Source organism: Cynocephalus volans, chromosome 12, assembly GCF_027409185.1.
Source record: "Cynocephalus volans isolate mCynVol1 chromosome 12, mCynVol1.pri, whole genome shotgun sequence".
NCBI classification, from domain to species: Eukaryota; Metazoa; Chordata; class Mammalia; order Dermoptera; family Cynocephalidae; genus Cynocephalus; species Cynocephalus volans.
In genome coordinates, this window is record NC_084471.1 from 106,415,016 (window position 1) to 106,433,648 (window position 18,633).

General features: G+C 40.0%; 1 protein-coding gene across 1 annotated transcript; it reads right to left on the reverse strand.

Annotated features, from left to right (window-relative positions):
* Positions 1 to 4,630: 4,630 nt before the first annotated feature.
* Positions 4,631 to 14,148, reverse strand: APOBEC1 (apolipoprotein B mRNA editing enzyme catalytic subunit 1). The gene is made up of 5 exons (XM_063076391.1): positions 14,130 to 14,148; positions 7,259 to 7,286; positions 5,748 to 6,145; positions 5,261 to 5,379; positions 4,631 to 4,780 (listed from the first exon to the last, which is right to left on the reverse strand). The coding sequence occupies exons 1-5, from the start codon at positions 14,143 to 14,145 to the stop codon at positions 4,631 to 4,633; spliced, it is 711 nt and encodes a 236-aa protein (XP_062932461.1). The 5' UTR covers positions 14,146 to 14,148.
* Positions 14,149 to 18,633: the final 4,485 nt, after the last annotated feature.

Genomic DNA, 18,633 nt, shown 5'->3' on the forward strand with positions numbered 1-18,633 from the left:
AGGGGAGGAGAAAGAAAAAGGCATGGAAAACCTATTCGATGAAATGATAATGGAAAACTTCCCAGGTATAGGGAGAGACATGGATCTTCAGATCCACGAGGCTCAAAGATCCCCAAACAGATTCAACACAAAAGGATGTTCTCCAAGACATATTAGAGTCAAACCGGCAAAGTTCAAAGACAAAGAGAAAAAAGAAGCAAGAGAAAAGCATCAAGTCACCTCGAAGGGAGCCCCTATCAGACTAACAGCAGACTTCTCAACAGAAACTCTACAGGCCAGAAGAAAATGGGATGATATATTCAAAATACTAAAAGAAAAAACCTGCCAGCCAAGAATACTATACCCAGCAAGGCTATCCTTCAGGAATGAGGGAGAAATAGCATATTTCCAGACAAACAAAAACTGGGAGTTCACCGCCACATGACCAGCCCTGCAAGAAATCCTCAAGGGAGACCTGCATCTCGAATCCAAAAAACAATAATCACTACCATGAATACACAAGAAAGAACAAAACCCACTGGTAGAACAAAAATGCAAATAAGAAAGAGAAAGAAACTAAATCTTACCACCACAAAAAACTACAAAGACAATGAAACAAAAGCAAACACTGTCTCTTTGGAAGATGACAGGGAACCAATTCATTTTTCTAAAACTAGTAAGTAAAAGGGAAGAATCAAGCTTTCATCCTGTCTTTCCCGTATGACTTGTTCCTCAGGGGAACCATAAATAGCTGAGGAAGGAACATTTCTGTCTGTCGAAGTATCCCAGCTAGTAAACAAAGAGGGAATAAAATAATTAGAATATGGTATTTTGCAAACCTTTATTGAAATAATGAATCTAGCAAATGATCATCAAAGTCTGTTAACTTCACAGAGAGACAATCAGACACAATGTGCCTCCCGCAGTGAGCACACACACCTCTGAAGCCAGAACTAACCTGAGTGAGGCCAACCCTCAGGATCCACCAACCAATCATCAGGAAATGCAGGGGATGGTGGGACATGTTAAATGACATACTGGGAGAGAGGCAGCCAATCCAGACCTTGGGAAACTTTATGGGGTAAAGGAGAAAACATTAGATGAAGAGGGAGCCTATAGATTACAAGAAACTTAAGACACAGCTGACATAGCAACCTCTGCAACAAGCAGAACTTGTTTGGATCCTGATGTCAACAAATCACTTGTAAGAAAGAAAGGGAGGGGGAGAGAATTGGAGAAATTCGAACATGTTTAATGTTTGATTATATTAAGGAATTAATGATTTTTAAATTGTGATTATATACTGCAGTTATGTCTTTAAAAAATAAATTAAAAAATTAATTAATTTAAGAACTATTTTTAAAAATGAATATTTCATAGAAGATGCTGTATACATCATACTGTGTTATACAGTAATATAATGTCAATTTATTCCACTATTTGTGATGCTAAGTTTGATACTGGTTAAAGTAGTAACCTCTGAATACCCCATTGTAAAAGAACATTTTTGCCTTGTACTCACTGACTAATTTGTAGGTGATAATTTGGGACAGTACCAATATCCTGTTCCTGAAACACTTTACCTAATGGTATTAGCATTTTATATCCCTGTTCCCTTCACTTTCTTGCCCATGGGTAACCATTTGTTTCTTGTTTATCCTTCTAGTCATTAAACAAATACAATTAGTGCTTATTATTTGTGCATTCCATATTTGTATATTCATCAATTCACTAAAATTTATTTGTAACTCCCAGATCAATATTGGGGGCTTTCACGATCATTTGCAGAGTAGCAAAAAATTGTGTTGCACATTCCCAGCTAAGGTCAAACAGGGTGACACTGCCTTCTTGTTTCATCTCTCATATTATTAACAAATGCACCTTTTGTGGCGTATTTAGTGCCATGTTTTCTGCATATTGTGATTTTTGTTCATGATTTTACTGTTTAAAATGGCCTCTGAGCATAGTGTTGAAGTGCTGTCTAGTTTTCAAAGGCATAAGAAGGCTGTGATGTGCCTTATGGAAAAAATACATGTAACAGATAAGATTCCTTCCAGCGTAATTATACTCAGAGTGTTGTTGCCCCTGAGTTCAATGTTGATGAATCAATATATTAAAGATGTCTTTAACCAGAAAACAAAAAACAAAACAAAGCAGTAACTTATTATACGTTTTCAAATGGCTAGAAGAGAGGAGCTCAAATGCTCTTATCACAAAAAAATGATAAATATTTGAAATGATGGATATGCTAATGACTGATTTAATCATCACACTTGTATACATGTATTGAAATATAACTCTGCATCCCATAAATATGTACAATTAATACATGTCAATTAAAAAATAAATTTATTTTTTTAAAAAGGCTAAGCTACAGATACATATAAAACTTATCTCTCAGCTTCCTCAAAAACAAAAAAGATGAGAATTTCAAAAAATAAAGGTTTACATTGTTCTTGTGTAGAAGGAAATATATCAGTTCATGGGAGAAACTGTCTCTTTGAGAGTTTTTATCTTTTTTTTCTTTTTCTTTTTTTTAAAGATAACCGGTAAGGGGATCTTAACCCTTGACTTGGTGTTGTCAGCACCACACTCTCTGAAGTGAGCTAACTGGCCAACACTATATAGGGATCCGAACCCGTGGCCTTGGTGTTATCAGCACACACTCTCCCAAGTGAGCCATGGGCTGGCTGGAGAGTTTTTTTCTAATTTAAATCTTTTTTTTAAGAACAATAGTACCTTTTATAGCAGTTAAAATATGCATAGATAATCTTCATATGGACAGCCAATAAGTTCTCAGCCCCTTTCTATGCCCCAGAAAGAAACCACTTTATCTTCATACCAACCCAGGAAGGGCAAGACAGGCAGATGACCGAGCTAATCTGTCTCCATCATGAAAGTTGGTGATATTTTGGTTCCTGGCACATCTTGAATGCCTCAGGGGGGAGAAAAGCACATTGACTTTTAGTCCCGTTTCTGCCATGGTATTTTCTATCTGACCTTGGCCAAGTCACGTAACAACTTGGTTTCCTAGTTTTCTGTTATCCTAAGTAACAAACAAAGAGATATTTTTAAAGGTAGGGATTTATTTGGAGTGTGCAGGGGATTTGCAAATTGGGATGTGCAGGCTATAGGGACCATAGACATGTCTAAAGAGACTGAGGCAAAAGGGAAAAGTACACATAAATTGCTCTGAAACAAAGAGAGTACTAGTGACAGGGTCTTATCACAGGAGTTGATGTCAGTTCATTAGTGAAGACAGTCTGTTAGGCAAGCATTCTTGTACATTGAGCTAGCTGTCTTTGTTACTCATGTAGCCAGGTGTGATTTGAAAAGTCCTCGGCAAAAGTTTTTGTTACAGGCATAATGTGTTCAGGAGCCCTTGAGGGAATCTTTGTAATAGTTCCTTTCACAGGCATGTGTGTGAGAGAGCCCTTCCTTCTTAACCTCCTGGCTTTATTTATTTATTTTTGTTAGGGTTTGACATGAGTAACACCATTTTGATTCTGGCAACACCTCATTATGGCAGGCACTCTATGTGTTCTTCAATCTCTATTTTCATTTCTCTCTAGGCATACAGATGGACTGCGTGTCTCAGCCCCCCTTACAGTTAGATGGGGCCACATGACTGATGTTTGGTTAGTGGAATGGGGGCAGAAATGATGTTTGCCAGTTCTTGACCCTAAAAACATTCTTTCACACTACTTTAATGCTTTCTACCCCCAACCCTGTGCTTGCTGAATGTAGAGAATTCAGCAGACAACTCCAAGTTCTGATATTCCCTCCAAACTTAAATTAGACTGCTATGAGAGCAAGAAAGAAATCTTTCTTGTGTTAAGCTACTCAAATTTGGGGTTGTTATTACAACAATAAATCATCCTATAAATCCTGATAAATAACTCTCATGATTTTCTGACTCAGAAACAAATAAAAATAGATGCTACTTTGTCCTTTGTTTCTCCCTAGCTGTGTCTCAGAAATTGGCTCTGTGAAATTATTTGTCCTGAAAACACAGAGAAAATCTCTACAGGGAAAACCCAAGATGGCTTCCAGTGATTCCCACTTCCTGAGATTCAAGTCCTTGTCTACAGTCTCCTCACACACTGAATCATGGCTGATCCATGTGACCAACAGAATACTGCAAAAGAAACAGGGTCATTAAAGACACGGCAATTTTTACCTTGGTCTCTCTTAGACCACTTGCTCTGTAGGAAGCCAGTTGCTATGTCATGAGGACATTTAAGCAGCCCTGTGGCGAGGTCTACATGGCAAGACACTGAGAGACCTTTTACCAACCACTGGCACCAACTTGCTGGCCACATGAGTGTGCCACCTGGGAAGTACATTCTCTAGCCTCAGTCAAGCCTTCAAATGACTGCAGCCTGATGACACCTTGACTGCAACCTCATGGAAAACCCTGAGCCAAAAACACACACATAAGCTGCTCCTGAATTCCTGACCCACAGAAACTGTGAGAGATAATGAATATTTATTGTTTTAAGCCACAAAGTTTGGGGGGTAATTTGGAATATGGTCGGAGATAACACAATCCATGATGCGCTGTTTGTGAAAATTTCTAGATTCTTAATTGCACTTACTCTAGTAGGTCACCACTGCTTCTTGAAAAGGTACACACAAAGAATCATTCTATTCATCTCCAGGTCACAGAAGGTTGTATTAACCCTGTAGATAAAAGGATGTTGGGCGGTATTGTTTGGTAATGGCAATTTTGAAGAGCAAGTCTGAAAAATGTAAGCTGTTTTTGACATCTTCTTGAAATCTTTAAACAGGGTGGAAGACTCTGGAATAAAAAAGGATTATATTTAGTCCTTAGGATAAATATTTTATTAATCCTATTATTACTGTGAACATTTAAAAATGTCAATTGAAAGACTATTGAACTACTTTCAAGGTGTCCAAATGGGACACCTACATTTCTTCAATAGGATGACATACAGCAATATGGGAAAGGAGACTGTTTGAAATACTGTAGAGCCAGCATGTGTTGTCATAGCAACAATAACAATGATCACAAAACAGAATTCATATGGGGCCTACATATGTCTTAGACCAGTCTATCCACTCCCTTCTCCCACTTACTTCCCACAAAGACGTTGTCTTGTTCTCACATTTTCTTAAGATGGGTCAACTAGTGAAACAACTTAATCTCAACATAAATGGCAAAGAGATAGTGAGAATATGTGTCAAAAGTTTCTAGAAAGAAGTTTGAAGAAGGATGCTTCCTTTTGCATCAGAATCTTTGTCCTTTAAAGTAACTTACAAGAATTATGCAGTGGAGTTCCAGAGCGTACAGCATCATCCACAGAGATGGGTATCTTGGCCAGTGAGCTTCTTCCCCAGGTGGGTAGTTGACAAAATTCCTCCAGCAGTGACAATACTCTACGGAAACACAAATCTTGGTTCATTCAACAAGTAAAGTGGTAAATTTCTGAAAGACAGCCCCAACTTACAAGTACACCATTTATAAAGCCTCTGGCCTCTTTGCTGCTGAAGATTGGCTAGACTCCCTAAAAAGAACAAAGGGGTTCATCTGAAGATGGCTGAGAGGCCACAGCAGCAAGAGTGGAGAAAGGAGTTGGATTTTTGATACTTTCCTTGCTGTGAATTTCAGACCTGTTTTTTTCTCGTGTTACTTTGGACTTTCACTTCTGAGACTTCTAGCCTGGGAGAACCAATCTCCTGGCCTAGGAACAGATATTATCACCGCAGTTTCTCATAAATGCTTAAGATTCTTTACTTTTTTTTACCTGAGAATCTCATAATCTGGATAGTTACACCGCTGTTAATGAGGTCCCTGAGTCCTTGCCGGTTTTGTTGGTCCATGTGCTGAAAAAGCCGTGCTACATAAATAACCAGAGTCACACTAGGGTGTTGACTCAAAAATTCTCTTATAGCCTTGCAGCATTCCCAGCAGGGACTCCAGGACAAGAACCAGGTGATGGAGCAGCTGATGGATGAATGAAAATGTCTCTCAGAAGTAAATTTTGCTATAAAATTAACTTCAACATGATTGGTGGTGTTTTTGCCTGAGTTTCGCCAGATCTTATGGCTTGTGCCCCATGTGATTTCATAGAGCAGACAGGCCTCTTTACGGAGTTCTCTGGGGTCAAAGAAGACATCAAATTCCCAGGGCTCAATTCTTCTCCTGAAACATAGAAAGCACCTGTTGCTACGCAATCTTTATTAGGACCTTAGAAATCATTTCACGCTCCCCTCTTCCATCAGGCAAAGCTGAAACATGACATCTCAGAAAACTTTTTTTTTTCTATTCTGTGTCTCAAATAAGAAGTCCATTTGAATTATCAGAGTTCCTCTCATAAATATAGTGAAGGATTTTTGGTTTTGTTTTGTTTTTTCCCCGTCATGTTATTTGGTAGCCACTTTCTAATACCCTTGCATTTTAGTTGTGAATTCAGGTTTGTGTGTGTTCTTGTTTCTCTTTTAAAGGTTTCTCATTACCGTATATTCTAATGCTTCTATTTCACACTTAGAGGTGCCATGTCCCAATCACTACTACTCAATGGACTCTTGCCAGATTTGCTCAGGCGTTAAAGCCTCGAGCTGCCAACAAGATTCTGTGGTCAATCCTTGGTCATTTAGCCTCGCAGTTCTTGCATGTTAGAATCCTGTATACGAATTCCTCATAAGAAAGAAATTCAAATTGCTCTCAGGGGCATCCTTAGACTTAGCACTGTCCACGTCTGAGAGCTATGATTCAGGGGGACCCAGGATTGTGCTGAAAACACTTCTTTGCAATACAGTTAAGTCATAAGCTGTATGCCTCCTACTAGTTCCCACTCATCCCTAAAGTATCACATTCATTTATTACATAAATCAGGTCTTCCACCCACCATGTGATAATAGATCCCTTGACATGATCTCCCTGTTATAAAGATAAGTCTAGAAAGTAGGTGTATAGTATAAAATAGGAAGATGAAACTACAGTGACAGAGAAGTTCCCCAGACATTTCACTAATGGCTATAAAAACGTGGGATTTAAAGAGAGAAGAGGAATAGTAAGACAATAACCTAGACTCAAGCTAGAAGGTAATTTATTTAAACAGAAACCAAAAGACATAGGAGCAAAGATAAATAAAACAATAATCTTACAGAATAGAGTTGGAAAAGGTAAAAATAAAGAATGGAAACATGGTGAAAAGAGGAAAGAAACAATAAAAAAAACCTATAGTCCTAAGCTCTTAAATACCCATTTCTTCTTGATTAAATGAAATGGGCACTGTGAGAGTATTATTCTTACCTCAGGGTGGCGTCACCAGTTGAAGGACCTGTTGACCAAGAGACGATTATGTTAAATAACACTCAAATACAAATTATTTGCTAAGAAAAAGAGTTCTATTCTTGGAAACCTGCAAATCATATCAGGAAATTAAGTTAGAAGATTCTCTTATGAATTAATTGTATTGGACCAACTCATTGCACCAGAGAAAAGGAAGACTTTTAAGGGCTCTGCTGAAAGCAATGTGCTAAGATGCTCAATCCCAAACCAGGTAATACTCCTCGAGGCTCCAACAAAAATGACTAAGTGCAATGGGAAGTCACTTGTCAGAGGCTACTAGGTATAATGTGCATGTGCACTCACTCGTAGTATGTACTTCCTTCATCAGAGCAATTATCACGCAATATTATGATTGTCTATTTGCATGCCTGTCACAACACTGAATTGTAAATTATGTGAAATATAGATTGTATATATCTTGTTTCAGACCCTGTCGCACTGCCTGAAATGTGTTAATTAGCAATAGACATTTATTGAATGAATGATTGAATGAACTTCACTACTATCCACTACAAACATGTTTTCACCTCTATTTTTCTACCTTATTTAACCTCTCTTTTCCCCTTATGCCTTAAACCTTATGATGGAACCCAATAGCAGTAGCCTCTTTATTTACTTCACGAAGCACTTAATCAAATTCAGAAATAACAAAACTCTAATGGAACAAGCTGAAGACATGCAGTCTTAGGACTAATTAGTGGTAATTCTACCAACATATATCTGATGTCAAAATTTTTTTTCACTGGGCCAAGCCCGTGGCGCACTCGGGAGAGTGCAGTGCTGGGAGCGCAGCGATGCTCCCGCCGCGGGTTCGGATCCTGTATAGGAATGGCTGGTGCACTCTATGGCTGAGTGCCGGTCACGAAAAAGACAAAAAAAAAAAAAAAATTTTTTTTCACTGTACTTGATAGTCTCCTAAAAGAATAAACTTGAAAGAATTAATTTGATTACTGTACTGGTCAGCTGCCAATGCAATACAATACAATGCAATGCAATGCAATGCAATGCAATGCAATGCAATGCAATGCAATGCAATGCAATGCAATGCAATACAATACAATACAATACAATACAATACAATACAATGATAAAACTATAGAAAGAAGGGCATCTTAGTGGTTGTCAAGGGTTAGGGACAGGATTGGGGCAGGAGGGAGGAGGATTTGGTTATAAAAGGGCGGCAAAAGACATCCGTGCTGATAGAACTATTCAGTGTCTGACTGGTGGTAAATACATGAACTTACACAGGTGACAATATTGCATAGAACTAAATACACACTACACACACATAAATGAGTACAAGTAAACTGGGGAAGTCTGAAAAAAATAATAGATGGATTATATCAATGTCAAAATTCTAGTTGTGATATTATTTTATAATTTTGCAAAATGTAACTACTGGTGGGAAATAAGCAAGGTGTACAAGGAATTTCTCTGGATTATTTCTTAAAACTGTGGATGAATCTATGATTATCTACGTTTTTTTTTGTTTTTGTTTTGACTGGTAAGGGGATCGCAACCTTCGGCACGGTGTTGTTTGCACCGTGCTCAGCCAGTGAGTGCACCGGCCATCCCTATATGGGATCTGAACCCGCGGCCCTGGCGCTACCAGTGCTGCACTCTCCCGAGTGAGCCACAGGGCCGGCCCTGATTATCTAAGTTTTAATTTAAAGAAAGTGTATTTGGTAGTGTGGAGAAAAGCCAGGATACCTCTGATTTTATGTATTTGTGTGTGTGTGCATAAACCACAAATCAAGAGGAGGGAGGAAAGACATCTGTACAAGTGATGAGAGTAAAAAGACATTTGGAAATAGCCCATTGAGCTAGAAAAAGAGAACCGGGCTTCAGCTGGGGTTAGGTGATTACTGAAGGCGTTTAAGTAAATGCTGCTGCATAGGGGATCTCAAGGGTGGCACAAATTCTCCTTTTGAATCATGTTAACTTGGAAGAAGGAAGAAAAAGAAGCAACAACCCCTCCTCTTAGGAAAAGAAGAGAATAGTAGGGCCCACATCAGAACTGGGAGCTGGGAAGTAAAAGTTGAGGTGGGTATCATCAATCACCTGAGTTCCCAGCGCACAGGGCTTCAGGGGACGGGGCTAATTCTGATCCCTCCTTTAGTCAAAAGACTCCCTGGAGTCGCCAAGAGCCCTGGTTGGTCCCTGTGCCTATCAATTTGGTATCACACCAGCACATATCAACAAAAACAGCCAAGAGGATGCTATCAGTGACCAGCAAATGGCAGCAAATGTCAGCGAACTACAGTCTGTATGGCGGGGGCCAGTTGTGCAGGTGGATTTACTTATTTATCCTTTCAACTAATATTAATTAAGAGCCTGCTAAATTAAGTACTCTTGTAAAGTACTAGAGGTATAGCAGTGAATAAAACAAATATCTATCTTCATGGGGCTTATATTCTTAAGAGGGAGAGAGACAACAAATAAACAAACAAATACATACATAATATAAAGTCAGTAGTGACACGTGCTATGAAAAGTACTGTAAGGGGACAAGAGGTGATGGGGACCCTGTAGTGAAGATGGTGGTGGAAGAAGGCCCCTTTGAAGAGGGATCTTAAAGCTGAGGCCTGAATGTAAAGTTAGGGAGCAAGACATGTGGACATTGGGGGAGAGGATTCCAAGCAAACGGCAAGTGCAAAGGACCCGAAGTGCAAGAATCAGAGGTGTTCATAGAGGAGCAAGGAGGTCAGCATGGCCAGGTCAAGTGGGCAAGGTATACAGTGATAGGAGATGAGCCAGATCATATAGGGCCTTACAAGCCCTGGATATGATTCTAAGTGTAAGAAGCTGTTAGAGAGTATGGGGAGGACTCAGGTAAAGTACTGGATTTTAGAGGCTTGTGCCTCTCAGGACTCAGACACTTAGGGATGCCCCCAGCTATGAAATGGGCACTGACCAAGTATGGGCTCAGAATATTCATGGTGCAGAAATCCAAAACTTAAGACAGCAGAAATGCAACTCGTTTGTTTTATTTGGGGGAACATGGACATTTATTCCGGCAATAAGAACTCATGTTAAGGATTTGCCCCTGGTTATTTGAAAGCTTAAGTTTGCCTGAGGAGGCAGGAGAAAAGGCTCATAAACCAAGAGGCTAAATTGCCATCACCAATCTTTCTTTTACAGGGAAGCAGAGATCCATGAAGTTTGAGACAGAGAGCATAAATTTCCCCCACATGGTGCCCCTTCTCAGTGGGTCAGAGACAGATACAAAAGTGGCTCCCACTCTGAGTGCTGGAGTGAGCAGGACGGAAGCCATGTTGAGACCTAAACCCACATGGGCCATGGGCACATTTTGAAAGGACACAGTTGTTTTTCTGTTTGTTTGTTTGTTTGTTTTACGGCATGCATTTCTCTGAGTTCCCTCTTTTTCCAGGGTTATTTATACTTTGAAACTTGTTTATGGGGCAAGATGATATTATTTACATGAATGTAAAGTTGTTTTCCAGCCAGCCTGGAGCTACAGACTTGCCAAGATCACATACTATCCAGACCCTGAAATAACAGCAAAGATAGGAACAGAAACTGTGGAGTATACTATAAAGCAAATGTACTTCACAGGGCCTGGTTTTCCAAAGCCTTGCAGTTTCAAATATTAACCTTACAAAAAACAGGAAAATTTCCCCAGGCTATTGAGTCTCTGTTGTAAGATAAAGAGTTGTAACACAGCAAGGCTGCTGGCTCAAAGACAGACAGGTTATTGATTGATATGTAAAGATACTGGGAAATTGCTGTAAGAAAGAATGTTTGCCAAGACCAAGCTTTCGTTGGTGGACCACTTAATTGCCTTAATGGAATGTCATCTGACTTGTTTTTACTGAATGTTACCAGCTTCTATCGTTAAACTTGTTAAAACCTTAAGCCCACCTATGTCTCTTCCTGTAACTTCCTGGGCTAGAGAATAAATGCAGGAAGAGAACCCCAATTTGTGGTTAATTTCCCAAATGAAAGTAATGCCTCTCTCTTGAGGGTTCTGGGAAATTAACCACTTCAGGGCTTCTAACTGCTCAGAAGAGATGGGCTTTGAGTAATCCTCTGTCGTTCCATCACCCAGGGGAAGAGGGGTGACAAATCCGTGGGGGGTAAAGCAACAAGAAAACAGACAGAGTGTTGGTGAGGCCTGCACCTGGCTCCTTGCACAGAGCCCCCACAGCCCATGTCTCTCTCTCTCCTGCTTTTCATTTCTCACATTTCATTCCATAAACCCCCTCTTTAAAAAACCCTCAACAAGTCTGAGTCTTTGAGATGGCTTTCATCTGGCCATTCTCCTACAGGTTTACCGGAGAAATGAGTTAACCTAACATCTCTCCTCAGGTCACTGTATTCCTGAATAAAAGCTGACTTCCATTTTCACCAACAGTTGACTTTTGAGTGGCTTGCATTTGAAAGGGGGCAGGCAGCCAGACCTGTGCCCTGCAACAAGTTTTTGGGAGCCAGTCCAGGAGCCGAGTGCCCCCCTGTAACATGAGGGTGAAGAGGCTGTGGGAAGATGCTGGCGAGAGATTCAGCCCATCCCCCTAGTCAAACCTTAACTCCCAGGTGCGGAACCAAGAAGAGTGACAAGATTTGGGACACACTTCTAATACAGGATACGCTTTGCCCAAGGCTCTGTGTGTACGTGCCTAACATATGTCCATGCGTTTGCACTGGATGGTAGAAGGGTGGTCGGAGGGGGGCTGTGCATGGCACAGTTTCCTGTAGATGAAAAGTGGTTCTAGCTGGGGTGAGGGACTAAAATAAGAAATTATTCAAGGGTCCAGAGGCCATACCAGCCACCAAAAAGAGAAAAAAAAAAAAGAAGAAGAAGAAGAAGAAATAGGCCAGATATTTAGGAAATAGGTCAGAGTCAGGAAACACTATCCTAAGTGTGACCAAAAGAATAAATCTCTCACTCTTAAAAAGAGCAAGGAATTTGAGTATCGAGATGAAGGGAAAGGGGGATGGCTTGACACGTTGGCATGAGTACTTCTAAGACCTTAATGCAAAATTGGGGCTCCTGAACCAGCGATCCACTGCAAGGAGGCCTTATGGACACAGAGGCCGTATCTACAGGAGATCACGCTGATGATGGGCAGACACTTCCTCTGCAGGTGCTGAAGCAGCATAGAGAACTCCAGGAACGGAGAGTGAGACATATGCTCAGTGTCCCCACTAATCAATACCTCCCTGGGGTGCAAGACAAGAACACCAGCCACATGACTGCGGAAGGGAAGCCCAGGGGAAGTACCCAGGTACTTCAATTAAATAATGCATTTGGTTTTCCCCCCAACATGACACTTAAAAGAGAATTTTAATAGAGCGAGAATATAATGGAGAAAAACATATTGTTACTTCACCCCAAACTGATGTCTGCGTTACCTCCTGTGTCACCGTGGCCACACTACTGCCATCATCTTCTAACTGGCCTCATTGCTTCCAATCTTTTCTGCTTCCAATCCAAAGCCCATCAAATGCCGGGTAAGTGTGTCTATAGGTGCTATCTTAGTCATATCTCTATGCTATTTAGAAATTCTCCAAAAGTTTTCTCTGTACCGAAAGGATAAACCTGCATTTCTTCAGTGTGGCATTCAAAGTCCTCTATGATATCCCTTCAAATGCAGTTTCTAGTTGTGCTGCACATTAGTCCCACAAACTCTTCTCCAGCCTAACCGCTTTACTCATTATATTCAAAACATCAGTCTCTGTAAATTCTCTCATATTCTGTCTGTCAGTAGGATTCAAGCAAACTGAAGTCTCCTGCCTCTCTTTGCCAGTCCAAATTCTATCTGCTTTTTAGGATCCAGCTCAAATACCACCTCACCAGAAATAATCTTCTTCCACAGCCTGGAGTGTTTTCTCTCTTCCATGAATTTTTCTTTCTTTTTTTTAACCCTTGACTTGGTGTTGTCAGCACCACGCTCTCCCAAGTGAGCCACGGGCCGGCCCTTCCATGAATTTTTCTAACACTAAATCTGCATTAATTAATAAATTGATCATTGTCAATTCATTTACCAATTAGCATATCGTTCTTGTGCTATTACTTCTGTTATCTTAAACTGTTATTTAAACAGTTGTGTATTAGTCCATTTCTGTTGCTTATAACAAAATACCTGGAACTAGGTACTTTGTAAGAAAACAAAATTTATTGCTTACAGTTTCGGAGGCTGGGAAATCCAAAGTCCAGGGAACATAGCTGGTGAAGGCCTTGGTGGTGGCAATAGTGACTCAGGGTTCTCACATGGCAGAAAATAGCAGAGGAGAGAGAAAGACAGAGAGCGGGGGGGGGGGGGGGGAGGGAGGGAGGAGGAGAGGAGAGAAAGAGAGAGAGAGGGAGAGAGAGAGAGAGACTCTCCTTTTAAAGCCTTCAAAACCACACCCCTGACCACCATTATTAATCCATTCACTACAGCACAGTCCTACAATCTAATCACCTCTTCAAGGTGATCACCTCTTTCAATTACCATAATAAGATTTTCCACCCTTAACAATGACAGTGGGGATTAAGCTTCAATGAGATTGTGGGGATATCCAATCTACAGCAAGTTGCATTTTTACTTAATTTTTATTATATGAAATAAGCACTGATTTAGTGTCATTTGGTCAAAATCAGTTGGAAATATAAATATTTCCTAATAATAATAAACATATAAGAATAATATTAATATGTTAATTAATAATATGAAAGTTGGAAAATACCCAAGGACTTAAGCAGTACACACACACACTCACACACACACACACACACACACACACACACACACACACACACACACACACACACACAAATTCCTGCACTGTTCAGGAATTCGGAGCTTGCCAGGTCCCTGGTCCCTGTTACCTTTCTCAGAAGTCATGGTGCTCTGTCCCAGGACACCTTCCTCTGAAGCTGTATGTTGTGCTGATTGCTCCTTCCAGCAACGTGCCTGAACTTTGTTTCTTCAGGTGTGCCCACTGCCACCTGCTTGGGCAGAGGATGACTCATTCCTGAGTCTCAGGCAGTTACTGGATATCTGGGCAATATAAACAGGTAGCAGATTAAGAGGGAAGTTAGTGCAGAGATTTGCATTTTTAGTGATAAGAAAACCTATGATGCAAATAACATTAATCCTGTAGAGTAAATCATTGGGGACACTAAATTCCAAAGTTCTTCTCTGATGACATCTGAATTTAGTTACTTTTTTCTTTCCTTTAAATTAAGGTTAAGAAAAGACCCACCAAACCGCCACTCTGTAATGGAGAGAAGAGAGGAAGAACGAAGTTGAGAGAATGAACCTGTTACTATAACGTGAAAGCTTTCATGTTACCTGGTGAGGACACTATGGCCTGGCCTTCAGCCATTACTCATTCATTTCTAACTTCATCTCATTTTGCTCTTTGCCCAAAATCCCTGTAGGAAGTGGGAGGGGCATTGTTAGCTGCAAAATCAGGAGGACCTTGGCTTCTGAATCAGGTAATTAGTGTACAGGTCTTTGGAGCTGTCTTTCTCCTTGAAGCTAAGGTTAAGTATACGACCGAGTCCGCGTCTGCTTTTTTATCCCCCTTGGAAGAGTGAATGCTATACTTCCCTGGTGCCACTGCCCTCTCTTCCCTGAACTCTGAACCAAGTTCAAGCCACAAATTCCTCTCACCACCTGTTCCCAGAATTGAGGTCATTCTCTCAAGACCAAAGTCTTTCTCTAGGGTCTGAAATCTAGAGCCCCTGAACTTTGAATCTCAAGGCCTTATGAACCCTAAATCTGAATCCTACATACAAGGCTTTACTTAATTATGAAAGTCATGCTGGAGGCTTCACAAGATAAAGCACTTGCTTGGACAATGGCAGATGATCATTTTGAAGAAGGGGCAGAAATCCCACGTCATTAATAAAGGTCCTTCAGTGTATTAGTCTATTTCTGTTGCTTATTACAGAAATACCAGAAACTGGGTAATTTAAAAAAGAGACAATATGTATTGCTTTCAGTTTTGGAGGCTGGGAAGTCCAAAGTCCAGGAAACACATCTGATGAGAGCCTTGCTGGTGGGTAGTGATTCTTCACAGCAAAGCAGGGTGTCATAGCTGGCTGATTAGCTCAGCTGCTTAGAGCACAGCCTTGTAACACCAAGGTCAAGGGTTCAGATCCCCATGCTGGCCAGCTGCCAAAAAAACAAAAAACAGCAGGGTGTCACATGACCAATGGCAGAGGTAGAGAAAGAGAGAGAAATAGTTCCTTGCATGCTCTCCTTTGAAAGCTCTCAGAACCACACCCAAGACCACCAATAAACCATCAATTTATTAATACATTTACTAGGGCATGGTCCTATAATCTAATCACCTCTTCCAGGACCCACCTTCAATTACCATAAGAGGATTTTCCACCCTCTTAACACTGTCACAGTGAAGATTAAGTTTTGGGGGGACATTCAATCCACAGCATTTAGAAACAAAGTTTTTTCAAATTAAGGAAATGTAGAATAATGGTAGATTAAGGTAGGACAATGGCCCCCAAAGATATCCATGTCCTAATCCCTGGAATTTATAAGTGTGTAAACTTACATGGCAAAAAAAGTCTTTGTAGTTAAGCCTTTACATTAAGGATACTGAGATGGAGAGATTACCCTGGATTTTCCAAGTGGACCCAATCTATTGTTTGTTTGTTTGTTTGTTTGGGGGTGGGCCCAATGTAATCACAGGGTCCATATAAGAGGGAGGCTGAAAAGTCGGAGTCAGAGAAGGAGATATGAAGATTGTAGCAGAAATCTGAGTGATCTGATTGCTGGCTCAAAAGTGGACACAATTCAAGGAACAAGGAAAGTATCCAGAAGCAGAAAAAGGCAAGAAAATTGACTCTCCCCTAGAGCTTTCAGAAGGAACGTACCCAATAACACCTTGATTTTAGCCCAGTGAGACTCATTTTGTACTTCTGACCTCCAGAACTGCAAGATAATTTGTGTTGTTTTATACCATTAAGTTTGTGATAATTTGTTACAGCAGAAATAGGAAACTAATACAGTGAGACATTCTCACAGGAGGTATATATGCAATAGTTAAGGTGGTATATAATTTGGGCTTGTTTTCTACGAGAATTCCTATTGAGCACTTCATCCATATTCTGTTCTGTTTAAGAAAACTTGGAACTATGATATATGGACTATTATGACATGAAATATTTGTAAGAGAGGTCAAAGATAATTGACGATAAAACATAACTAATCAGTTTAGGTCGGTGTCTTGTACTTGGAAATTTATAGGTTTTGAAAAATGTATACACACACTTACATAACTACTCCACAATCAAGATATTTAAAATTCCCATCACTTTAAAAAATTCTCTGTGTGTTTGCAGTCAGTCCTCCTACTGCCAGTCCCAGGCAACCATTGATCTCTGATCTTTCTGTCTCCTTAGATTAGTTTTGACTGTTTCAGAATTTCATGCAAATGGAACCATGTAATGCATTACACGTTTGTGTTTGCTTCTTTTTCTCAGCTTTTTTGTAAAATTGATTCACATAATTAGATGCATCAGTGGGGTTTTTTTTTTGTTGTGGTGGTTTGCTTTTTTATTGCTGAGTAGTATTCCATTATATGGGTGTGCTACAATTTATTCATTCATCCATTAAAGGACTTTGGGTTATTTCCAATTTTAGGCTTTCATGAATAAAGCTGCTATGAACATTTGTGTACAATTCTTTGTGTAAACATGTGTTTCTTTTTCTTTCCCTTGGGTAAATACCCAGAAATGGAATTGCTGAATCAAATAGGTAACTTTTAAAAAATTCCAAATTGTTATACCAGTTTACATTTCCACAAGGAATACATGAGAATTCCAGTTGCTCTATGTCCTCATCAACACTTAGTAATGCAGAGGACTGCCTAGTTAGCTCGCTTGATTAGAGTGCAGTTCTGATAACACCAAGGTCAATGGCTCAGATCCCCATACTGGCCAGCCACCAAAAAAAGAAAAAGAAAAATGAAAATTAAGTGCGTATATATGTGTGAATTTATTTCTGAAATACCTCTTTCATTCCATTGATCTGTATGTCTGTCATTACATTTAAACCACATTGTTGTGATTATTATAGATTTATAATAAGTCTTACAGTCAAGTAATATAAGTCCTGATTTCCAATTTTTCAAAATTGCTTTGGCTATATAAACGTTAGTTTGTCAAAAGATATTGAAGAGGATGCAAAGAAATGAAAAGACATCCCATGTTTGTGGACTGGAAGAATTGGTATTGTCAGAATGACCATACTGCCAAAAGTGATCCACAGATTCAATGCAATCCCTATTAAAATACCAGGGCCGGCCCGTGGCTCACTTGGGACAGTGTGGTGCTAATAACACTAAGACCAAGGGTTCAGATCCCTATATAGGGATGGCCGGTTAGCTCACTTGGGAGAGCGTGGTGCTGAGAACACCAAGTCAAGGTTAAGATCCCCTCACCAGTCATCTTTGAAAAACAAAATACCAATGACATTCCTCACAGAAATAGAAAAAACAGGGCTGGCCAGTTAGCTCAGTTGATTAAAGTGTGGTGTTCCAAGATCAATGGTTTGGATCCCCATACCAGCCAGCCACTGAAAAAAAGAAAAAGAAAAAGAAATAGAAATAGAAAGAACAGTCCTAAAGTTTGTACGGAACCACAAAAGATCCCAAATAGTCAATGCAATTCTGAGAAAAAAGAACAAAGCTAGAGGCTATCCCACTACCTGACTTCAAAATATACTATAAAACTATAGTAACCAAATTGCATGGTACTGGCATAAAAACAGACATACCAACCAATGGGACAGAATAGAGAACCCAGAAATAAATCCATGTACTTACAGTTAACTGATTTTTTTATAAAGGTGCCAAGAATATTCGCTGGGGAAAGGACAATCTCTTCAGTAAATGGTGCTGGAAAAACTGGGTATCCACATGCAGAAGATTGAAATGAGACCCTTATCTCTCACCATACACAAAAATCAATTCAAAGTGGATTAAAGACCTTAATTTAAGACCTGAAACTATGAAACTACTAAAAGAAAACATAGGTGAAATGCTACACAAAATGGGAGAGAGGGGGCTGACCAGTTAGCTCAGGTGGTTAGAGCACAGCCTCAAAACACCAAGGTCATGGGTTCAGATGCCCGTTTGGGCCCCCCCCCCAAAAAAAATGCGAGTGAGCCATGACTTTCTGAACCAGACTGCAAAAGCACAGGCAACTAGGGCAAAAATATACAAATGGGATTACATCAAACTAAAAAGCTTCTGCACAGCAAGAGACAACCTACAGAATGGGAGAAAGTGTTTGCCACCTACACATCGGACATGGGGCTAATATCCAGAATATACAAGGAACTCAAACAACTCAATAGCAA